The 25877-nt window shown below is 37.5% G+C and overlaps 1 protein-coding gene across 1 annotated transcript; it reads right to left on the bottom strand.

The window, feature by feature from the left end:
- Positions 1-2777: 2777 nt before the first annotated feature.
- On the bottom strand, positions 2778-25877 carry CEP43 (centrosomal protein 43). The gene is made up of 12 exons (XM_005486472.4): positions 25566-25877; positions 17724-17777; positions 15811-15865; positions 15104-15192; positions 13864-13998; positions 12242-12325; positions 10545-10762; positions 7266-7372; positions 6648-6716; positions 5887-5926; positions 5141-5234; positions 2778-4680 (listed from the first exon to the last, which is right to left on the bottom strand). Exons 1-12 carry the CDS (start codon positions 25653-25655, stop codon positions 4606-4608), a joined length of 1110 nt encoding a protein of 369 aa, XP_005486529.1. The 5' UTR covers positions 25656-25877; the 3' UTR covers positions 2778-4605.

Below are 25877 nucleotides of genomic sequence, written 5' to 3'. Positions count from 1 at the left end.
AGACTTTTCCATCTCAGAGAAAAAAAAAAGCTGAAGCAGTTTCTTGCTATGAAAGTGCATATGACACTTCTACAGGGGAACAGGGCAAATGACCTGATTTTACTACCTTGTATCTGTTGTGGTTTCCCTATAGCACAGAGCAATTGAAGCAAAACACTTAAAGTTGTTAAGAAACTGAAAAACAAACTGAAAATTTCTAGAAACCTTATGGTTTGTTTTTAAACTTAGATTCAAGTATAAGGATCAGCTGCAGTTATTCACACAGCACACGATTCAATTATGTTCCAAGTCCATGTTTTCTAAGAGATTTCTTCAAGGACATAAGATTTAAATCCTTACAATAGAGTCAATGCTAAATTACTGCATTTGCAAATGTTGGCCTTCCTCTGTGGGAGGGTTAGCATGAACATAAACACCTGCACTGATAAACTGTAGCAAAACTATTTCTAACTAGAGAGTGGTTTGCATGCACAGAGGCAGCCAGATGGCCTGTCTATCCCTGTAATATCCAATTTTCCACACAGAAGTCTGCTTCTCTAGGATCAAGGAATAATCTAAGTTGAAAGGGCTTGGTGGAGGTCGAGCCTGCTACTCAAAGCAGAACTGACTTCAAAGCTAGATCAGGTGGCTCTGAGTTTGTCCATTTGAGTTTTGAAAATTTTACAGTGATGGAGACTTCACAACCTCTCTGGCTACCTGCTCTAAGTCCTGGACCATTTTCATGATGATTCTTTAGATTTTATTTCATGTATGCAACTGGAATTTCTCTCACTGCAGATTGTTGTCCTTTTACTGGGCACCTGTAGGAAGAGTACAGGTCTCTCTCTTTTCCATATGGTAAGCATGGAAGTTCAGTTCAGCCACCTATCTTTACCTTCTCTTCTACAGGCAGAACAATCTCAGCTCTTCATGGATCCCACACCCCAGCCCCACCACCACCCTCTAAGCTCCTGTTCCAAAAAAAAAAAAAATGAATCCATTGGTAGAACTCTCACCCTAGGGGAGCCAAGCTGAGCACAGCACTCCAGGTACTGGTCTCACAAGGAAGGGGAAGTAACCACTTCCCTCAGCCTGCACACTGACCCACACTTCCAGGCTTTCACTCTTTACAGATGCCCCCAGGCCCTTTTCTGCAAAGCTGCTTTTTATCCAGCCTACCTGTCCACAATTTGGCTACAGAAATGCTTTGGGAGATTCTGGCACCTAGCCTTAGAAGATTTAGCTTCAGTATGAATGAGATCCCTTACCAATCCACCAAAACTGCACCTCTTGAAATTCAGTTCAATTTCTTTTGGCTCTGCCTTTCAAGGAAAATATCAAACCAAAGGGCCTGCCAAAAGACATGCATCTGTGACGCCACAATGTCCTAGCTATGGATGAATTTTTTTCCCTGAGGAGAAGGCTGGTCTTTGTCAACAGCATTTCATCAGTGAAAATGACTATACTAAAATGAAAACTAAGTAGTAAACCCTATCTTTACCAGGATCACCTAAATCATGTGTTTCAGTTGTCTCAAGAGCTAGGTGTAGTGTCTATACGTTATCAAAACAGTCTAAAGCTGATAGCAATTTTATTATATCTGGGGAAATCACTTACAAGGAAAGATTTTATAAGATGGGCTGTGGTTTCCCACTTAACTTAAAAAGAGGTGGAATGCAGCAATTTCACCTAAAAAAAAAAGAGACAGGTATTATTTTTATAATTCATCCTTATTACAAGAGCCATGTTAATGCTAGGAAACTGTCAGTCATAGTCTAGGTTTTACTTCTGAAAAACCACAGAATTTGTTAAAAAAATTACGGAGAGCATTTAACAAAACAGAGTATTTATAACCAGACCTAGTTGATGCAGAACTGCACAGAGCAGTCATCAGTGTCCCTTTCCAACACTTGCTTCTCTGCTCACAGAAATGTTCCCATCTTTTTTTTTATGACAGGGCTCTGGTTGTCAATTCTAACATCTGAGGTGGGGTACCCAATTACATCTGGGAGAAGCCTATGTGAAACACTGAACAATATGGTTTGAAATACACTGTGAAACAAGCATTCAAGGGAGCTTAACTTGTCACTTATGTTTAAATACCTCTAACAATGGTAAATGAGAAGATCTTCCCAATCAAGATTGTTGGGTTTCTTTCCTTTGTTGAATCATAAACCACCTGACAACCTGGGCTGATACCACTAATGTAATTCTGTGAAGTCTTAACCAGATTCACCATCAGGAATTGCAAGATCCTTTGGGCTTAAAAGGATTCTCAAATGCAGACTGGACTATAAAAAGAGCATTTTTCATAAAACCCCCTCAAATCTCATAGAGCTTCCTTAATTTATCTAAATGTTAAGACTTCTGGATCAACGAGTCTCAAAACACAATTTAGCCAGCACAATAGCTTTATTTTACAATTTGATTTATTATACACAATTCAGTAAAAGTTCACAGGAGGAACAGCATGGAGACATACCACTTTTTGGTATTTCCTTCAATTAGAGCCAAAGTGCAAGGTCTCCAATTAACTCCCTAAGGTAAGAGAACAATACTTGGCTGTTAACACAAGTCATGTTAACACTTAAAATATCTAATTAGTTAATGAAAAGGCCACATCTTCAAATGCAACTAGAAGTATTTTAATAAAGTTTTGGTTTCTTTTGGTATGATAAATTGCCACATATCCTACAGCTAACAGGTAATGGAACATCATGTTTTCACAAGGCATGTAAGAAAGCAAACAACACTGCCTCTGCATTATTCCATACACCTTAAAAATGAATGCCAAAAGCAACTGTTCATGTGAAATTTTATTTCCTTCAGACATGCTGATACTCTTCTTAAGAAAAAAGAAAGGAAAAAATAAAGGAAAAAAGTCTAATCCAAACTTCTCCATTTACATTATCTCGAGGCACAGGTTCCCCTAACCTTAAATGAATTTTTTACATAGGCTATATCATATGTTACAGTATTGTTCCTATCTGAAGTTATGGCACATTGACTTCCTGGGGTGAAAAAAATTCTCCTCTGCGCTCAGCTGCTACAATATGGCACAAAGTTACAAATCAACACCATGACTAAATACTCCAATGCTTTTTTGCTGGCTATTTTTGGGGTGCACATAAATAAAAGGCACACTTTTGCTGTCTCCTCTCAAATCATTTATGTAATGTACAAGCCTAACTTCATAGCACTGCTCCAGGCCTGCTGGCCCAGTGCAAAAAAACATTTAAGTCAGCTTCTAGTGATAGTAGCAGCTTTAAATGCTTAACCAATGGCTTTAGTTTAGCATGTTACTTCCACTGTGGTTACTACTCATGACAGGCCAAGTGTTTCTGAAAAATAAATTTACAAATCTTCAAAAAAAGAAAACTAAGTTAAAAATAAAATTATTTCTATTCACTTACATGTCTATTTTCCAGGTGTGTTCACAATGTTCAAAAAGTGCACATTTTGAAGTCTTGTTTCAATATTACAAATGTCCATGACCTACACATTATAGCAGTGCCACTTGTAACAGTATCATTGAAGAACTGTCAACCTTGCCAGGACTGACCCTGTTCTGCAAGAGCATTGTGAAAATACAAGAATTCGCTCTTAGCTAGAACTTAGTGTCCATAATGTTTTCAGTATGGTATTTTTAAATATTTGCATTAAACTTTGTACAGCAGTCAGAATCTGAAAACCAGAAGTTTAGTAGTTTCTCTTTTTGGCGCTCATTTTTACTTAAAATATTTTTCAAGAATGAAAATGATCTTATAGCACATGAAGAACCCTCAAAAATAAAAGCTCCACTAAGTATTACACACTGTTAAAAACTTACCCCATAAGATTTAGTTACTGATTTGTGAATCCTTACAAAATTACTTTTCGTGATTTAACAACAAATAACATTGATGAAATTATCATATATAAAAACAGCTTAGGTCTTAACATCAATAGTCTGACAAACATATTTAAACAAGAATATTCTGGGTTAAGACTAGTGCTAAATTTAGCTCCTAAATGTAGCTAAATTTAGGTTAAAGAGTTTAGGTACTCTCAACTTAATATGCCTTTAAAAAAGATAAAGTCCAACTTTCAGAGGAGTCTGTAAAAGAACAGTTTCAAGTAAGTCTGGAGTAATCAGGTATTGTGGCTAGAGTTACCATAAATACGGACTACATGCTGACTTGACAAGGTTGTGTTAAAAGAAGTGTGAGTTGAACCACTACCTTTGAAGGTTCTTGCTTTGGTTATCTTTAAAAAAAAAATCTGACTGTTAAAACAACAGTGCAAGTTCACTATAAAGCCACATGCCTCTTTCTTGATGTTCTCTTACCAGTTGGTTTTTATTATGTCCACTGCCAGCAATGGACATTCTGCTTGGAAAATCCACCTCCTTCTGTGAAAGGTTTGGCTGAATCAAATGAAGAAAGTAATTCTGATATCAGACTCAAATGGGAACACATTTCATGTAGTTCTTGTTCAGAATATTTAAAAACCTTCTTCACCTATAGTATTTTTGAAACACAAGGCACAAATAGGGAGTGGACATTCCAGCAAAAGGTGATTGTCTGAAATTAATAGTCCACAGCAGTCTTCTAGTCCAGCACAATGAAAGATTTTTGCTGTCCAATTCTATGCCACGTCTTCTAGGTAATCTGCAACGTCGCTTAACTGAGAAATGGTAAGGTCTTGTGTGATGCTTTCGAGCTAGAAAATAAATAAAATTGCAATCTCAAAAATCACAAAAACAGTAAGTATTATGTCATGTATTCCTTCATAAGCTTTCATATATCTTTTAGCCTCAAGCTCTTTCAGTGAGATTACACAATCTTTTAGCAGGTACTCAGATCTGGAGATACTGGGATAAACCTTGGTATGTTGGGCACTGAGCCAGCTTGAAATACATTTTACACACCTAGAAAGGCCCAGTGAGCTGTGCTAATGAACAACTGTTGCAGGGTTTTTGTTGGGATTTTGTTAATCAATATAGCATCTAACTTAGTAAGGATACTAGGTGTAAAAACCAGAATGTAACTAATAATGGACCTTAACATACAACCTAGGAACTAAGGATAATAGCATATTACTTCACAACATAGAAGGTTGGAAACAAAGTCAAGAAAAGATCAGGCGAATATAAAAATCAACAATTCAAAAATAATCATACTTTATCACTGGCATTTGACTCTTCTGTTCCCACAGAAAGTTCATCTATTTCTTCACCAATACTGATGTCACTTTTTTCTGAGCGATGACTCGTACTAAAGAGAAAGCAAACCATAAGCACAGAAATAAGACTTCCCTATTAAACATCCAGGTATGATATTTACTTTATACCTGGCATTTGACTGGAGCTGCACTTCTAGCAAGTCAGATGTGAAGTTACTTAAAACTTCATAACAACTAAAGGCTTTCTACCTAAACAAAGCAATAATAAATAGTAAGAAATATTTAGGCCTCGATTGTGCAATTTACAACACCAATACCTTCACATCATAAGCATGAGGTTATTAAATATTTGTTACCAACTACTCATGATGCCTTATTTTACAATTTAATATCTCAGCAAACAACATAATTATTGACTAACTCCATTAATTGCTAAAACATTATTAAGTGCACGGTTCTGGAAAAACACCAAACCTCTTCCAGAAAAAACCCAACATAGTATCATGCTGAAGTTAGCAGTAGGTTTTTAAGGAACTCATTATCCCTATATAAAAAAATATATAGTTTGGTTGTTTTTTTAGCTGGTAACTAAATCTATTAAAATAGCAAGCTGAAGTTTAAAGGAGTTCAGAAATACCCAGTGATAGTGACTGTCTGCCATATTATGAAATAATTCAAATATGCTAGCGGATACGTTTATACTGCATAAAGTACTACCCTACTGAGGTATGATCCTTCTCTTACCTGTTGAAATCATCAGCATATTCATCATCATCTCCATTTCCTAAATAAGATTTAAAAGCTATTAATCAAACAAGTTCTCTTCAGGAAACACAAAACCCCCCAATCTATTCCTGCACCAAAATACATGGTTTGATGACCAGCAAAAGTGGGAGGAGATTAAATTACTTACACTGATTAGGAAGAGTTATGTTTGCCATTATTTAATCTCAATATTATTAACATAAACTGTTTCAAAACTGAACATTCATTTTCAGGAAGTTAGCTGCATTGCTGAATACAAAACTTAAATACTTGACAGCTCTATTTTGAGAGAATTCTTCCATCACACCTTCTTCATATTGCACCAAAAGAAAGGCAACTTTCAAAGGTGTGGAGGGCCACTAAAAAGCAATAATACCTACCAGGCTACCTTTTACCAAAAATATAAACCTGCTTTTTTCATAGAAATCTCAACAACAAAATTCATCACTCGGTATTAGTAAATGCATGCACAGAATGAATGAAATTTTTGCTCCATGTGTAAAATATTAACCCACATGATACCAGATTTCACTTTTTTGGATTTCTTTAGATCACATCTTGCTTTTAACTATATTAAGCTTCACAATCTATGTTAAATAGAATAATGTGAGTAAAACTGAAGATTTTAGCTCAATATGTGCATTTGAGATTCTCAGATTCCTTTAAGAAGCTGGGCCAGAATTTATCAGTTATGGCCAACCAGAAATATCAGAGCTTCATCATGTTTAGCAGTTACTTGCCTAATTCTAGTGATCCCAGTTTCGCATTCACCAACCGCAGGTCTTTTAAAACAGAGTTTCTATCCAAATCTGTAAACAAAAGCATTTATATCAGAAACTGGACTTGTCACTCATCAGTAAGATCCAACTTACACATACAAACTTACAATTTATAACACCTGTTCTTTTCTATCAACCTTGTGTACTTTTATAGTATAGTACAGCAATATCATATTATGTTTTCACAGCTGAACTCTGATAACATTTAAAAACTTGAGGAGTAAACAGGAATAATCTCCCACTACGCAGGGATTTACAACATGAAAGCAAACACCTCTAAAGAACTGTTACAAATAATTTAAGATAATACAAAGGAATAAGCCAATTTCAGTTTAAAACTGAGCAGTAGAATTATATACTCCTTTATATACAGACAAAAAAGGGATGTAGGTAAGTATTTCATGTTCCGAAGCATAAAATGCCCCAGTGGTACCACAACATATCCAAATCAGTATGCTATCACTAAGAAAGCACTACTGTAAAGCACATTACAACCAGAAGGGGGCCACATACTCTATCATTCTTCCATTACAGAAATAACTTCTACAATCATCAAAACACAAAGATATGAAAACTTACTATCAGAATCCTTTAGCAAAGGTGCACCAGTCAGGGAGCTTAAGCCACTTTTTAGAGCTGGTGCATCAGAAAGGGATGCTAGACCTCCTGCTTTAGCCTCAGTTTTCCTGTAAAAACCAAAGAAATAAGTACTCCACTCCCAGTAAGAGCTGTAAAATATGCATCATTTCTGTTATTAAATTGTCAAAAAACTAAAATAGCAATACTACGGCAAAAAAGAGCAAGGAAAAAGGCCTATTCACTCTGCAACCTTAAAAGCAGTAGCAGTTCACTGGCACAAGTGTCAACCACAACACTGACTGAGAAAGCCACTTTCTCACCCATGCAAAGACTTCCGTCTGTCTTCTCCCACAGACAAAGCACCTTCATCAGCATCACTATTTATGTCTAGGGGCCTTTTATCATCCCCACATGTAAATGCAGCCAAAAGAAAAAATATTCAGACATAAATCAGTACTTCAGCTTGTTTTACATCTTAAAGAGATTACATCTGATGAAGCTATTAAATCTAAGAGCAGTTAGTTCACAGAATGAAAACCTCTTTGTTATAGGAAGATATATGTTAAAGTTCATTTGGTACTACCTAGTTCAAAAGGATTTGAACTTGCAAATAAAGGATGAATAAACACAAATTAAAAGAGAACAAGATTTTCACATTTCGTATTGCCAGAATTTTTTGCTATTTTGACTCCATTCCTATTAATAATGGGCATAATTTAAACATTCATTATATCTAGATCACCAAAATATCATGTGTAACACCACTAAAGTGTTTCAAAATTTTGAACAATGGGTCAGAGACCTAGAGATAATGAGTGCCTGGATCATCTCCCACACTGTCATTAGCAACTGCTTGCTCTGAACCCATCTTAAAAGAAAGGGCAGGATTTCCATACAGAAATTACCTTTTTGCAAAGAAAGCAACGCTGGCAGCTGTCCTACTTATCTACCCCTTGGGACTCCAGCACAGCAGCACAAAATACCACATAGGGGATACTATGTGAAGAATATGGGGGGTTTTTTTGCCCTCTAGAAGAGTTGTCAGGAAGGTAAAAATAAGCAATTCAGCACACACAGCTCAGCTACAAATTCCAGCTCATTTGTTGTTAACACATTCAGCATACCTTATTATGGGATGTTACTAGAATAGCTGCATCACATTGTGCGCTACAAAATACCACTTGTGGACTGTAACTCTACTACAGACAGACACGTAATCTGGAAGCAATTTTTTCTGTAGGGAGTTTCTCCACCAGGAAAAAAAAAATCCTTACTTTACTAAATAATTAGTCTTGTCTTTTGATTGTCTTTTTTAAAAGGAATTTAGTTTACTCATTTTCTTGCTGTCATATGAAAATGCTCAAAAAATAAGAAATTAGTAAATATTATTATTGCACAAAAGTTTTTACAGACTTTTCTAATTTACCCAACTAATCATTTAGACTACCTCCTACAATGTTAACTTTGGCTCAAGTCTAGCTAAACAAGCTCTCAAGTAAGGAGGAGTAAATGCATTCAGATGCAGTTTTAATCTTGGTATTAACAATTGGAAAATAAATATTGTAGTAGGGTTAGTTGTGACACAATATTTTCCAGAGTACAGTCACTGCTCTTTGAGGAAGAAAGTCTACTTCAACAAAAAACATCCAACAAAAACTGTATTATAAATTACGTTTCACAAAGAGTCCATTAATTTACTAGAGGGAAACCTGGTTTACCTGGCATGATTACTTTGTGCTCTACCAGAAGAATCCTATTCTAAGACTAAGCATCTCCATAACAGTAATATAAAAAAGCTTATGCTGCTCTGCCCACTATCAGCATAGCGGGGGAAAAGTCACCTGCCAAACTGACTTACAAATGATCCTGCAACCTCTTCCTAATGTCTGCTAAGCTGGAGCAATTCTCTGATTACTTAAGCACAGCAAAAGAACACCATGGAATGATCCTGCAGCACTGCTCAATACAGTGCTATCTAAGCTAAGCTTCAAGATAACTGAACCTGATAACACAAAGATAAATTTTTCAGTTTTATAACAAGGATGCTGTATAGTTCAGTCACTAGTTCTTGTTTCAAATGGCATTTCTCAGTCATTAGACTCCACAGATGAATGATAAAAACATCCTTCTCATGCATCTGCAAAACTGGCACACGCAGAAGTAACAACACTTCACTGAAAACACAAGAAGTCTTGCAATGCAAAGAGAAAATCCTCCGCTCTAAGGAAACTTGCCTTATTATTACAGCCTGCGGAGCCTGTTTAGAATGGTTTTTGTATTCCTTACAAAGCTGTATCAATATTTAATGCACTGTCCCTGTCATTGTCTGTTGCAGTGCGTTTTAAACTTCCAGGTCCCTTACCCAGGTGTGCCAAAACCCTTCTCCCCCCTCGCCCCCTGCTGGGCTGTCAATCAGTTTTAACATTCCAGCAAGGTGTCGTGTGGTTGGTCAAGTTCAAAGGATGCCCCTCAGGCCCAGAGGTCATTGGTCTGTCTAGGTGCCATCCTCTCCTGAGACCCCACCCCTCCCACCTGGTTGGTGGCTCACTTGTCCCCTCCCCTCCCCCTGTCCCTGAGCTTAAAAGGTGAATCAGACCATGTGCTCGGGATTCTGTTGGAGGTGTTCCCAAGATTCAGACCTCTGTAACCATGGAATAAAGCTCTGGATATAACCCTCCGGCAGAATCCATCTCCTTTTTCTCTTCACCATCGCCTGAAGCTTTCCTCCTGAGGTAAATGGAGTTCCTAACAAGCCTGGACTTGTTCAGCTGCCCAGCTGCAACCACCAGCAAGCTAAAGGTGTCTCTGGAGTGATACACCACAGCTGCCGCCTTTGGCCCAGCAGCGAGGGTCAGACTGGCCCAGGCACAATCTAACTGGTAATACTGGGATTCATATTCCAATAATTGTCCACTTCCTTTAGTGAAGATCACCACTGCAGGTCCGTTGCAAGAAGAAACACTGATGTCTGTGCATCTTACATGTTCATTCCACCAAAGAAACAGGCTAGGGACATTGGAAACCCTAGCTGATGCACCATAAATTAATACAGGTTTTTCCACTCATACTACCTCCAAGAGATACCAGAGGACACTATGCATAGAATAGAAGAGAATCATGGAATAGAACAAAATCTGAGATATGAATATTTTGGAAACAATGTTCCAGATCTGAACACTTACAAAATAAACAATCAAATAACTAACAGCTCTCAAAGGTCTGCAAGCATACAGAGGACAAAATAAACTATGTATTAAGAAGAACATCCACTTTACCTACCAGCTGAAAGTTTTTTCTGGTTTGGGTACAGGGTCATCAAAGAAAGAATCTCCCTCTACATCATCTTCATCCACAACTGGATCACTTTTTTCTTTGGTATTCAAGTCTTTGTTTTCTAGTTGAGGATCTAGTTTTGTTTCATTAGGCAAAAAATGAATACTTTTTTTGCTTGCTTCCCCTGATGAGATACTTGTGTCACTCTGAGTGTTTTCAGCAGCCTTGAAAGATAAATACAGGAGTGAGTATTCAGGTCATGTAATACTAATACTGTAGTGTATACATAAATGCACAACACATAAAATACACCAAGCATCACTTCTTAAAATATTACCTCAAATTCCTGAAAGTGTGAGGAAGTTAATTAGTATCATCAAGAACCAGAAAAACACTGTTTTATAACTTTACGAAGTTTCTTTTAGTGCTGCTGCCATTAAAATCTTTTGTTCCACCCTGGGCATTCCTATGCTATCTACATCACTTCTATTATAAAAGCAATTTTAACATATCTTGGTTATCAAATAAAGAAATTACAGACAGACAAATTCTTATGCTTTATTCATGTTATTTTGCAACATCTCTACAAACAAAGGTTCTTATTTATAGCCACTGTCTTCAAAACAAATTAACTTAAACCCATGAAAATTACTCTAAATTTCATATTAAATGGTAATCTTTGCAATATCGTATCAGGTTTTAAAGTAATTAGCATAAGAAAACTGGATTTACTGACACATTCTCTCAAATACTAAAACCAAAAATGACAAAAATGAGACTTTAAAAGTACATAATTTTCAGTTTTCTTCTCATGTTCATGGCTCGGTCCTAAAGCCTAGAACATAAGGACAATTCTACATGCAACCTTTCACATCAAGTCATACAACTCAAGTGTAACTTTGCATGGCTTTGTGGCCCAAACAACAATATTCTAATTTACCTAGATAATCAAGGTGCTGAGAAAGAAAAATGTTTTTATATTATTACCTAGCAAGGAGTACTGCTACTTTTATTTTCTCCTAGACCTATTAAAATAAAGCCAGTAGAAGATTTATTACATTAGCTTCCTTTCTACAAACGAAGAGCAGCACAGTTTTGAAATAAAACAAAAAGTATTATTTAATCCAGATAGCCAATATGTATGCAGGTTGTACTGCCTGAAGTATTTTTTATCAGTCATTAACTTTTTGTTCAGAAGGCTGAAGCCAAATTTTCAAGGCCATGAAAGTTAAAATCACCTTGGGTAGGACTTCTTCATACCAAGGCTACTTTATCTCAGTCACAGAATCACATTCAATCCCTGGCAGTAGCTCAGTTTTTCTAGGGCAGGAAAAAGTACTTAAACCCACAAGTGGGAGTAATAAAAATATTTTGATTTCTTATCCAGAGGAACTGAATTGGTTTTGAAAATTAAGAGCTTGATGATAGCCTGGCTACAATAAAAGGGAAGTTACAGCTACTTTTCTGTTCTGGGGCCTGTACTATGTCATGCCAGGAAAGTATAAGCACAAAAGTTCATCTTTGCTTGGAATCATAGCTGAAAGTTTTGCTGAGTGGAATAAATATATTCAAACTGCAGATCATTTAAGTGAACGCTGCAGTTTCATTGGAGTCATATGCTGTCATATCTGCAGTTTCATAGGAGTTCTCTCTTATACTCATCTCACATATGTTACAAAGCTTTTTATTATGTATAGTCTTACCTTATTTGGTATAGAGTGTGCACTTGACTGTCCATCAGATGATTTTGATGTGGGGCACTGGCTGTCACTTAGAACTGGTGCCACCTAAGAAGTTTCAAATAAGCACTTACTAAAACTTATATTTAATTTTGTAATAACTGGAACTGCTGAGGTTGCATCTCAACTACTGCATCAGTTTTGGGCCCCTCCCATTAGAAAAGATATGGAGGTGCTGGAACATGTCCAAAGAAGGGCAATAAGACTCATGAAGAATCTAGAAAGCATGACCTGAAAGGAACAGTTGAGGCAGCTGGTCTAAACAAGAGGAGGCTCAGGGGGGATGTAGTGAGGTGGGGACCAGACTCTCTAACTGTGCCTGCAGTGAGAGGTCTAGAGGAAACGGCCTTAAGATCAGACAAGGGGGAATCAGATTATATGTTAGAAAAAAATGTTCCACAGTTACAGTGGTCAGGCACTGGAACAGGTTACCCAGAGGGGTGGTGGAGTCACCATCCTTGGAAGTGTTCAAGAGGCATCTGGATCTGGTGCAGGGTTCTGAGGGCCAGGGGTTACAGTGATGGTGATATGCTGGTACTTGAACTGGACGATCTTTCAATCTCAATGATTCTCTGATCCTATGATAACTGCATCCAACAAGAAACACCCTCACTTGGACAGTATGCAAACCTTGACACTGGGAAGAGAGCTAAGGGTAGTACAAGAGAAGATTGGGAAGTTATAGTCACACACAGTATGGAAATCACAGAGTTAGGAGATCCAGGAGGGACTCTCCCTTCTAAATTGCACTATGGGATTTGACTCCAATACACTGCTGGCACATGTACCTCAGCAAGCCATTCAAACACCCTCCAATACAATGGACTGCTCAGTGGAGTCCCCATAGCAGGACACAGACAGAATGGCACGCACAAGGGTCTTGGCTTTCCTAGGGCATTCCCAGACAAATCAAACACAAGGAAATACAAGGGTTCAAGGAAATCCTGCTTTCATGTGACAGAAAATTGCTATGTTAAGAAGTCTATGACAACTATCCCTGAATTTAAGCTTTCTTTGGGACCCTGGGTGCATCCTGGGTGTACAGAACTTTTTTTTAAGTCACAATCAAATGCTATTGGTTGGGTTTAATTCACTTAATCAACATATTTATTATCTATTCCATTCAAATACTACTGTCATTGCCTTCAAATAGTTCAATATTCCGATATATTTAATTTTAAGTACGTAAGTTTTCAGTAGAGCTTTAAAGCTTCTGACAAAATTCATTCAAGGTTTTTCAGGTCCTATTAAAATTATAAGTATGCCAAGGAAAACAGGTATAGATAAGTGTTATCAAACCACATCAGAAATGAGAAAATAAGTGACACAGAGTTTTGTGTCATTTATCTAGATTCACTCTGTGCCACTATGTTGTAGTAGAATATTAACAAAGAGCCGTTGGGTGGTATTAAAAGTAATAGTCATAAAGTTTATCTCTTGTCCATCTGATTAAGCTGAAGGCATAATATAATAAAGACCTGAAACAGTATAATAGTATAACAGCCAAGTGTTCATAATTTCAATTTCTTTTTCATCATTAAAAAAAAATAACTATAAGAAAGAAATTTCAATTTAGTATTACTTACTTCTCCACCACCTGAAGTCTTCTTCTGCTGACACTTCCTAACAACCTCCAACAACAGGGGGCCACCCACAGTACCTTCTGCTTCCATAATTCCCAAATCTCGAGCTAAATTTTCTCGACCATCAAGGCCATTTAGCTGGGGAGACAACAAAAGAAACAAGAATCACAACATCGAAATAATTGCCAGAAAACAAAAGATAAATTTTGTAATACAAAAAAGTCTTATTTAACACCGCTCCCCCTGAACTAAACAGTGAAATGGACACATTTACTGGATAACAGAAGGAGGTGTTTCAAAGAGCATAATACGCCTTTACAATGCAAATGAAGCACTGCCCCCAAGAGTAGGTGGCAACACAACACAAAGTGTGGCTGTTTTTATTTGTTTCTATTTGGTAGCATGAAGATGAATCTTTGTACAGATGTGTTCTAGTAATAGCTTAGAAACTAATTTGGCTAAGAATATTTGGCAAAGAACAAAGTTGTATGGGATTTTCTTTGAAAAAGCCCCTAAAAAGAAACATGAATTTCTGAGAAACAGAAGTCAACTAATTGATTGATTTGAAAAAACTGCATTTTTAATATATTAACTATTTAAACCAACTTCAAGAAAAGTACTTCAGAAATAATGAGAAATTCCGCAGTGAAATGAAACTGCCTCAAACACAAAATTACTATTAAAACCTTTATATCACAAAAGGCGACAAAAATTATGAAAACCATCTAATTCCGTACTAAAGCCTTAAAGCAGTTAGTTGGGCCACATAATCATTGTAGGTCCCTCCCAACTGAACTATTCTATTCAATCACTTTTTGTCAAGTATATTTGCACAAAGTCCTTTGTATCACTGAAATTTCTTTCAGAGCAGATGACTGACATTATTTTAGTTTTCATGTAACGATACTAACTTAAAATTATGATATAGTAAAGTTAGTGACAAAAAATGTTGCAGGGGTATGCAGGATTCATATACCATTGTATAATTCCACAAGAATTATCATCTTGTTAATTCAGAATTAAATTACTATCTAGCATTGACTTTGCTAGAGAAATAGTCACATTAGCCCACTTTCCTAAAAATTTTTCATGACAGTAAGGCACCTATTACAGACAAAACATAAAAACATAATTTTTAATAAAAACAAATAAGTGGTTTAAATAAATCTGCCATAGCTTCAGTATTCATTGCCATGCACTTCAAAAGTGAGCATTGCATACAAACAAACAAATCAACACTTACCGTGCTTGATTCAGGCTGAAAAACAGCTAAAGTAAAATCAAGATTGAAAAAACGTAGAAATTCTGCAACAAGACCTGCTACCAAGCGACCTAAAGAAAAAATAAGAAGAGTTAAAATATACCAGACAGAAGCAAATCAAATTCCAAAGATTTAACACCAACACACATGGCTTCGGTATGGACATAGCTTAGACATTCAGCAAACTACCACCTCATAACAAGTTTGTGTACCAACTCCCTCATTTTGAATTGGCCATCATATAAAAATCATTTAAGCCAGTAATACTGCAAGAGCTTTACAGACTGCTTATAAAATTTATGTGCAGCATTTTTTTAAAGTATTCAGCTGTTTTAAAAACATAATTTTGACATTTGTCACATATGAGCATTTACTCCTGCACTTCTACTCTTGGTTTTCACTGGTTACTGTTTCTATTGGTCTAGAATGTCTCTGAGTTAGCACAACCACAAGGCATTGTGAAATATTAACTTCAACGCCTTAATCACCTTAATTAATATTATAACTTCAGCAATATTAACTTTAAAAATTACAGATTTAATTCTATTCTGAACAAGTAGCAATTAGGACATCTGAAAGGAACAAAAGCATACTTAGTGTAATGGAGACTGCACTATTAATAAGAGTCCAAGATTTAATCCTTTGTCTCCTATTTTAATTAGCAGAAGTATATACTAAACAAAACTTACCATCCTTTGTACCTAAAAAACTTTTCAAGCTTTCATTTACCAGAGGTGCTTTGTTCTGTGAAAAAGCAAAAACCAAACAGCAATTAACATCATCTACATGCTAGCAAGAAACTGAAAACCACAGCAAACTAATGTTTGGGTGTACTCTGCTGCACAGTGATGCCCTGCCCATGTAATCCACTTCTTAAAAATCTACCTTGGTATGAATTCTATAACTACAAGTAAAAGTTATGCAGCAATAAATTTGTTGAGGCAAATTAAATTTTTCTTGGAGCTAAAGTAATTTCACCAAAATTCTTAATAGCGTACTGATTTTTATTTATCTAATAAAGAGTGAAGACGTAAGCTAAGCAGGTAACTTCCCATGTTCCTCCTCTAATACAGTGCAAAGTTTAAGGCAATTCAGTCCAGCCTTTTAAAAACTGGAATTTTACAAATCTTCCAGACGAAGTGTGGACGATGCTAATTATTAGAACACAAATCAATACTAATCATCTATTAATTAAAACACTTTCAAAGATATTATGAAAAATGCTTTTTTCTCCCTTGTTAGATTTGCCCTCTTCAATTTTTAAACAGAAATAAATCAATATGCTATGTATGGGTTTGTCAAAATCGTTCCGGGATTTTTCAAAACAAATTCCAAATGCCATTCCTAAGATGGAATGAGTATCCTGGGTAAGAAAAGGATCACTTATAGGTATTTATCACTGCAGTTGCAAATGCTAACACACAAGAAAGTGCTATCTGAAAAAAGGAAATATTGCTTAATATTTGAGAATTCAGAGTTGTGGTGAGTATTAATATGTCACCAGTATTAGCAGTGTAAATTTAAAATATCATGATACTTTTGAGCTTTTTGAGAAATGGTGAGCTGAAATGTACTGTAGAAAATCTCTCTTCACGTTACTTGAACCATTGCTATTACTCTCCAGGTAGTGTGGGAGGTTGTTCTCTGGGTGCTCTGTAATATCCTGAAGCTGCCCATAAAGAGATGGCACTGTTCTTCGACATTACTATTCCACCACATCATCTTCAGCTATATTATGTTAAATTTCTGGAATATGGAATCTCATGTCATAGAATAACTACTTCCCATCCTTACTAACATCCCAATATTGTCTGTTTCAGTAAGCATTTTTTCAGAAAGAGCTCAACCATCTAACCAGCATAGGAATAGAACATTGCTCTCCTTTTGAAGCAGAGAGGCTGGACATAGAGCACTCTACTCCCAATTCTAGAAATTGGAAAGACAGAGGAAATGAAGCAAAGTCAGCAGTAGGAGACGTCACAAAACTGGTGTCTGTATACCACAGCAGTATTCTTATGCAACCATTTATCAGTATCTCATTCCCTTAATATTAATGTATTGCAGAGGTGTCAGTACATAGTCCATCTCTTTATTAAGAATCCATCCTTAAGTATTAAAGCAAATTATCCTGAAGCAAGCCTACAACATCCTTATGGGAAATACCATAAGCATTAGCATACTTGGCATTTTACTGGACTAAACTGCTTTTGAAATACACTTGTCAAAACACCCCAGTAAAATATTTTCAATTCCAAAAGAAATTATTCTGATTTGATAAAATCTTGATCAGTCAAGTAGATATCTTTTTTAAAATATGTATTTGATAGAGAAAACATTTAGCTATTCTGGTCAACTGGACAGAAGCCATATAAACTCAGCAGATACAGATACTTAAAATTATAATTTCAAAATTTAATAATTCCTATTTTTAAACATCAGGAAACACCCTGATAGTCCTGTTTTGAGTTCTTCATACATCATATGCAGAAATACATCTTTTAATCTTGTCACAGTTTACAAATAGACAGCATTAAAGCTATTATATTTAATTCTACACAAAGGATGCTTTTTCTTTCTGATTTGTTTTTTAAGGTTCTCTTACCTCTACTTTCTCTTGTTCTTCTAAAGCCAAAAACACAGCTGCTCGTAACTCTGCCTGCCAAACAAAAAACAAAACAAACAGCATTTCTACAAGCACTTTTTTCCTAAGCAAATAGGATGCAAAGAGCTAGCAAGTAGCTTTATAGCTATTTGTTTCTCCTCAAGCAACTTGGCATGGACTGCATTCTATATCAGTGCAATTAAAACACTTATGATTACAGGCAATGTTACTTGAGGCAGAGAAATAATAGTTTCCACTCTGAGAACAAGGCAGGGGCCAGCATAATTTGATACAAGACTTCCTAAATTATTTCTTTGTACATAAAAAGATTCCAAAGTACTTAAATTATCTTCTTTTATTTTCTTTGACAGTTAAACATCCATCTCTTTCAGGCAGCTCCAAAACACCTACTCTTCATTTACAATTCACTTGGGAAATATGAACAAATAGGCCATAATAACCTGTTAAAAACTAAACATTAAGATATACAAATTGCTATGATTTCTTGTCAGATTACACTCAAAATCCCAGAATTTCTCAAGGAAAAGAACATGATCACAGCCATTCAAATATTCCTGGTAGTAATGGTTTGCCTACCTGATTCTAAATGTATTATAATAAAGAATCAGAATTCTTCTAAGGACTACTTTGAATACTGAAACTTAAACCTTGCCTACTTTTTAAAATTTTTTGTTAAGCCCTACAATTCTTCTACTTTGAATGAACATGTCAAATGGACAGCATACATTTGATGAATTAGTCTGCCACTTTAATCAACTCTTAATCTTGACATTTTGAAGTAAGTCAGTAGATAACACTGCAGTAATAAACTAGAAAAGACAGCATATTAAAGTTTTCACCACAGCAAGAAAAAATGCCAGAATTTAAAAGAAAGATTTCTTTACATAACTAAGAATAAGACCAATACAAAGAATGTCTGGACTTCCTCATATATGTTACAAGAGGTAACTAAACATGAAGCAACTGGTCCCTCCCACCAAAAAAATAAAACCAAAATAAAATGCCCACCCATAAAAAACCCAAAGCAAAAAACCCCAAACCCCACCAAACAAAAAACCAACCCACCCAAAAAATCCAAACCCAAACAGCTCTCGTGGGAAAAACAAACACTTCTTTGTTAAGTAAACTCCTCATTGGACACCTTATTGAAAGACAAAAAATAATGCAAAAAAGCTAAAAGGATTTCCCACCAAAAGAAGAGTAAAACACTAACAACAATATGCAATGTCATATTGACACTGCAATCACATTTTTTCAGTTGCTGGGATTTTCAATCAGAAAATCCTCTTATATGTAATTAATTTATTATTCTTACCTTTTTTTCAGGTGTTGGGGTACAGTTGTCAATCAGTGAGACCCTTTACACACCCCATTAACTTAAATATTACTCTTACAAAATCAGTTTTCATTTACCTTTGCAATCAACAGCTAACAACTTGTTTATTTAGTCTTACCTCACTAAGACAAACCTGAAAGCAAGGCTTTCTTTGTCACTTAGGCCACAGAAACCAAATATATTTACATAAGAGGATAATAAAAATAACAAAGCATTCCTGACTGGCTGTTACAACCGTTCAAACTAAAACACAGCAGTCAATGCATGTGGGTAGGGGTAAACCCCCATAAGGGTATGGATCATGGGAGTGGAGAATTAAATTGTCTGAAAATAGTTGCCAGTACATCAGCTAATCCAAAGTCTGTCCTGTTTTAAGATTCTGGAACAACATCAAACTGTCACTTTTTTTTGCTTAATTGGGATTGTTTGTCTGCTCCACTCATCTAGGTCCAATCCACTGGCTTTTAATTACTTACATACTACCCCCACAAGAAACTTTACACTACTACTACAACACGCTGATTTTCCTCCTTTGTGGTGGGTATTGGTCAAATCATAGCACAATACTCTCAAAATATCACCTCAATAAATTTAGACAAAGAACTACACACTACAATTTGTGTGAAGTTAAAGCAGTAATGCTCAACTTCATGCAGAAGAAAGTAAAAAGCAACAGTAACAAAGCTGAGGCCAAAGGAATAATCACCCAACTCCAAGATGAATCATACTACACCAGTAGGATGGACAATGTCATATAGGCTTTTCAGGACCTGAGGCCCGTCAGAGAATTTGAACACCAGAGACTGAGATCAACATCATCGGGTACAGCCACAGCAATTTGCTCCCACCAGCAGATATGAAGGTTATAACTACACAGATGAACACTGTAAGTGGATTAATCTCACACCTCTTTTGTTTTTAATTGGTTATGAACAGATTGCATTTCTCTTTGCCCTAGTACCCTTTGGCATAAGCCCAATACTTGTCTCATGCATTGTTACAATCTACTCTTGTCATTTTCATCATTTCACACTGCTTCATTCTGCTAGCAGTATTCAACACAACCCAAATAACATTCTGAAGAATTTTGTTCACCGTCTAGTAGTAAAGCACACCAAAGCCTGATATTCTAATTCCCCGCCCATATTCTAAGTCTTCAATAAAACAGGATTATGTCAACAGAGACAGATATTGGTGAGTAAGTGTCTATCACTTCTACATCCATCAAGCCTACAGACTTCTCTCTCATATTGTGAAAGACACCCATTGTCTTCTATCCCTAAGAAGTTTTATCAGGCAAGAGCTCATGTCAATGAAACAGTAATCTGGTCTCACTGAACTTGGCTAAAACAAGTAAAGCTATCATTGTATATGACAAATATTGTCTGTGTTAAGAGAAATGGATGGGTCAGTGTTTTGAAACAAAATTAAATTTCCCCTTTTCCTCCCAGGCATTTACAGCTCATCAGACAACACTGGTTTTTTACTGATTGTTACTGTACAGATCAGAAATTGAAGTCCATGAAAAAAAGCATGTTTTCTGCACTGAGCTACAGTATCCCTCTTTAGAACCTGGGTAAATTTACCCTATTCCAAATAGAGACCCTTTTGCATGCACCCTAAGGACTGTCCATGAAAAGAAGCTCCCTCAATCTGCAGCTCCCTGGAAAAGAGGATAACAGCTCTCACTCTCTCCAGAGTTCCCCAAACACACTTTTTAGGTGGCATCTCAAAAAACACCTTTTTAATTTGGAAATATTCTTTTAATTTGCAAATAGCAGATATTGGATGAAAAGTGAAAGGATAAGACAGAGACCATCCAGGACTGAGTAATTACCTGTAACCACCTTCCACTTGCAGACTCCAATATGTATAATATTTAGCAAGTCCATGGAGTTTCCAGTTGGTTTTTTGGGGGTTTGGTTTTTTTTTTGTAGTATTTGTCTTTGATTGTGCTAGAATAGATTTGTCCAGGGCTTAAACAAGAGATCTGATTTTCCTAAGACAAAACTTGAGACAATATTTTCCAGCAGGAAAATACTTGTAAACTTCAAACACATTCCTACACCTCAAAGCACGTAGGCACCTCAGCGGCCAAGATGATTTCTTATAATAAGGAAAAACTATGGCTTGCTCCTTGCATCCTGTCTCTTTTGTACAGCTACACAACCCACCTTCAATCCCAATATCCCAACATCTTCCAAAGAGACCTCATCAAAAGATTTTTTCCTATCAAACTTTACCCATATTTTCTGTTACTGAGGCAATATTTTTTCTATTGCTAGGGCAATACTTCATATGAATGAGCAATGGTTTCCCACCACTGATCTGCTGTGGAATACTAGGTAAAAAAGTGAGAACTTCAGCTTCATAAACTGCTTTGTACCTATAGCATAGCTGAGTAGGACACTGCTAGCTAACAGAGCCCTGCTGTCTGCTTCATTCATCTCTCAACATTTCTACAAACCCTCAGAGTTCTGCAGCTTTTGCAGAGGAAGTTCTGGGCTTCTTTTTTCATCCAAGACTCATTAGCAGAAACCATAATATAAATTTCAGCCTGTCAAACAAATGCATATGCTACCACTCTTCTCAACCCACTTCAGCAAGCTGAACACAATTTTTGAAGCCATACAGGCAAGCGTTGTGTATTCCCTAAGAAACAAGGGGTGGGCAAGTTCAGCAAGTGCCGATGTGGGAGACGCTTTAGGGATCTGCTAAGGTGGGCCAGTTGGAGGTGCAAAATCTCCTGCAAGCTTGCACTCTCACAAGATGTCCATCAGAGGATGGTGTGGCTAAATGTGTCATTAAGGGAAGTGATATTATTAATGTATAAGATTTCTCAAAGACCTTCCAGCTAAAGCACAGGAATGTGCAAGCACCATCTGCTCCAGCACTGTGGAATAGCCCCATGTAAGCCCAAGCATAAACAATCTCTTGATTTGTAAAATTTGGTATGGCACAACTTTCAGTGTCTGCACTTCCTAACTCCAAAACAACTGCCATACCCCTTGGTAGATAGAGAGCAGATGCTCTGCTCTGGAAAGAGACATGGCAGAACACTGACCTGTTTACCTGCTGGTGATCAACCCAGGCTAAACCTCTGTGTGCACCAGAATAAACACCTCTCCCAGTCTGCATGCATCACAAACCCAAGGCTGGTGTAAACCATAACCAGGAACATCTCTACCACCATCACTCATCTCCATCTGCAAAATCTGTAAGGCTTGAGCATACCCTTGAGCACTTGCTGGGTATGCTCTCCCCCACTGCCTGCCAAACTTTGGAGCCTTGGCTAAGTGATTTAAAAGACTGATGGTGCACACAAAATCCCCTAGACATAAACAAACCAAGTCCTGGACTAAGAGTAGAACCAGTCATACTTAGACTCCTCCCTGAGAATACGATGAGGACCAAATTGACATTTAAATGTTAAACTTCAGTTAGTTTATTTGAAATTAAAAATGGTTCTATTTCACTTGACTTATGAAACTAAAAAGAAATAGATATTAGGTTGGCTTTCTGGTATGAAGTGCTCCAAAACAAACAACACACCACAGCATGCAGAAAACAGGAGGTTACACTGCAGTGCACAGCATGCTCATCGTGACAGTTAATAATTGTAAGACATTTAAAAGCACTATTCATTATCATACATGGAAGCTTTACTAGGCATGTGACATCAGTGATGCTAACCCTCCTCACATAACTGCAGCAACAGTAAATTCCAGAGAAGATGCAAAATTCAGGTAATATACACTTAAATTATTCCAAAGGAAGAGATTAAAATATATAAACCAAAACAAAAGAGGATAACAAAGAAACACACAAGAAGCATAATGGCTCCTCTTGCTCAGATGATGACAGCCTCCCTAAGAGAAAGATCACATTCTCTTGAAGACAGAACACCCCTATTTGTACACTATCACACAAAAACAGCGATAATTTTCACTGAAATACAAATATCTACAGTTACATTGTGTGTTTATAGAATTTACTTGAAAGCTGTTTCATTCATCAGACTAATTCTAATGATCAACAAACCATATACAGCACACATCTGTACTATGCACATATATTAATGTGTGTGTGTAAACATATACACACATATTTCATTTTAGAGAGCACAGGAAATTCTCAACTGCAAGCAGTAAATGCATTTATACAACTTCCAGTTTTTATATAACTTCATTAATTACTTCAGTGCTCAAACTTTAAGACAAATATAAAAATTATGAACAAATTTTTAAAGTGTTGTAAGTACATTTTTTCAGCTAAATAATTTACATCAACACCAGTGCACTCAAGAAATTAATCCCAAAATAAGAATAAACTAATAAACTGCAAGCCATTATAAAATCGTCTTATTAGAGAATTAAATTATGACAATAAGCTTCTTTCTAAAAATTACTCTTATAATGTTACAAAACGTGGCACCCTGATACACTTCATCCACTGAAATAATTCCCCTTGAATTCTAACCCTTCCAGTGCCTCATACCAATGCAGCTGTACATTGACCACAGATTTTTCTCCTTAATGTAGCTACTTCAATAAATCACAAATACTTCATTGTAGCTTTCTAGCCTCATCCATCTTGAAAAACAGTCAGTTCTCATTCAAAAGTATGAAACAAGCATCATTTTTGATAACATTTAAATCTGCAGTCCTACCACATAACAAAAAAAACCAAAACTGACACATAATAGATAAGCACTATTGAACAAAATCAAGTTAAACTAATTTTAATAAAAGGATGACTGCAACTTTTTTTAACAGATGGTATAATCTAATTTCAATTAAAAGATGACAGTTTAAAAAGCCTTGTTCAATCTTAATTCTTCCAGCAACAGGATTTTGTCAACCAATAGAAGAACAAAATCTCTAAGTCATTAACACTGCCAAACAACACTCATCAAACTCACAAGCCAATTAAGGTTTACAGCTAAGAAAAAAACCACGAGTTCTTCCAGTCAAAAGCCTCAGCCATAAGCATACCAGTCATTAAACAGTAACACCTTGTATTAAGGAGAGACATCATCTGGCAAGGAGGCTGCATTTTGTATTTTTCTAAGTCATTTGCTAATTTGCCATAACAGCAAAACCTTGCACAATATTGGATACTGCGCACTCTAAGCATTACAGAATAGTGAACTATAACGCATTTATTCACATAAAGCTCAATGGACTGGCAACCATAGCATGAAATTTTGCACACTACACAAAGACAGGAATTAAGAAATTTCAGTTCACGAGCTCAAGGTGACTCAATTGCCTTTCCATGCTTTTTTAAATTACAATTTTACTACCACCATACTTGCATTGTTCAATAGTAGGTGAGTGGTTAACAGCTGGCCGAAAAGATCTGACATCTACTAGAAAAGCCTCACTACTCAGAACACAGTTACTCGAACTAGAATCTTCATTCTCTTACAGAACTTAAATAAGGATTATCCATTTGAAAGGGATGAACAATGTGGTTTTGAATATTATTTTGCTGAAAGGTCTCACTAGCTCAAAACACAGTAAACTTGAAAGTAAACAAACAAAGATGCTCTCACTTCCATAAACCACTTCACTTGCTAAACTGTTATTGAAATATCAGCAATGACCATCCATCTCTGGAGACTTAAAACAGCACTGTGGATAAACACCACCATCCCTTATCTGAAAGCTACACTTCATTTCTCCTCCAGCCTTGAAGGAAACTTGCTCTCTATTATACACAATAATTACTCCTAGAAGCTTTTAATTTGAACAAGAATCCACGGAACCAATTTTTCTACCCTTTCTGACATAAGCTCAGGCTACACCACAGACTCAGCGGTAGCGTGCACTCCACTATCATCCGTATATTTTCTTAACATAGCGCTATTTGTTCCCTGTGAGCAGGCAGCATCCCCCGAGAGTTTCCAAACTTAGCAAGCCTTCAAGGCACAACTGAAGTAACCCACACTCAAGAAGAAAAAGTGCTTAAATAGCGACCCACAACTTCCACAATTTCCCCGCTTGACATTTTCAGTAAGGGCTTTCCCTATGGAAGCGGGGATTAACTTCACCCACCCCGTCCCGCACCCCGCTGCTGCCCATCGTTTCCAGCCAGTCTGCGGCAGCAGGGGAGCTCCTGCGGCCACTCGCTAGCGGAGAGCGAACGCGCACAGCCGGGGCCGGGCTCCCCGCACTCCGCTCGCCCTGCCCGCCCGGCGGATCCCGAATTCCCGCGGCCGCGGGGCAGCGCCGTGCCACGCTCAGGCCCCGGGCCCTCGCACCAGCTCCACCACGAGCAGCCGGAGAACACCACGGGGAAAGCAGGCACCACCACCAGGCCGCGACGCCGGGGGAGCGCTCCAGCCGGGAACACCGGCTGCAAGCGGGAGTGAGAGGGGACGATACACGGCAAGCCCCGGTCCTCCCACACTGCGCAGGGCCGCGAAGCGCCGACAGCGCCAGCCAACGCTCCCCGCCGGCGGGAGGCTCTTCTTGGCCCACCTTAATCTTATTGAGCACCCCGCTGCTCTCCAGCGTCTGCACCAGCAGGTCCCGCAGCTCCGTGTCCTCCTCCGTCGCCGCGGCCGCCATCTTGCTTCTCCCTGACAACCGCCCAAACCGCGCTAGCGGCGGGACTGGCCCGGCAGATTCGCCGCCGCCGGAGGCACAAGCCTAGGGCGGACCGGAGGGAACGGAGCGGAGCGGGACAGTGGCCGCCCTCGGCACTGCCCCGAGAGGGGACGCGGAGAGGCCGCGGCCACCCGGCGCTTCCGCCGCCCGCTGGCGGCCACCTGGAAACTGCGGCGGCGAACG

The sequence above is a fragment of the Zonotrichia albicollis genome, chromosome 3 (genome assembly GCF_047830755.1).
Source record: "Zonotrichia albicollis isolate bZonAlb1 chromosome 3, bZonAlb1.hap1, whole genome shotgun sequence".
NCBI lineage: Eukaryota > Metazoa > Chordata > Aves > Passeriformes > Passerellidae > Zonotrichia > Zonotrichia albicollis.
Note: the sequence above shows the minus strand (reverse complement) of the source record. Positions and strands in the feature narration are given on the sequence as shown.

Coding starts and splice junctions, on each gene's coding strand:
- CEP43 (XM_005486472.4), bottom strand. CDS start 25,655: ATGGCGGCCGCGGCGACGGAGGAGGACACGGAGCTGCGGGACCTGCTG. Junction 6,717..7,265: donor TTTGCTAAAGGATTCTGATA/GTAAGTTTTCAT, acceptor TTTTGTTTACAG/ATTTGGATAGAAACTCTGTT. Junction 5,235..5,886: donor TATGCTGATGATTTCAACAG/GTAAGAGAAGGA, acceptor CTTTCTCTTTAG/TACGAGTCATCGCTCAGAAA.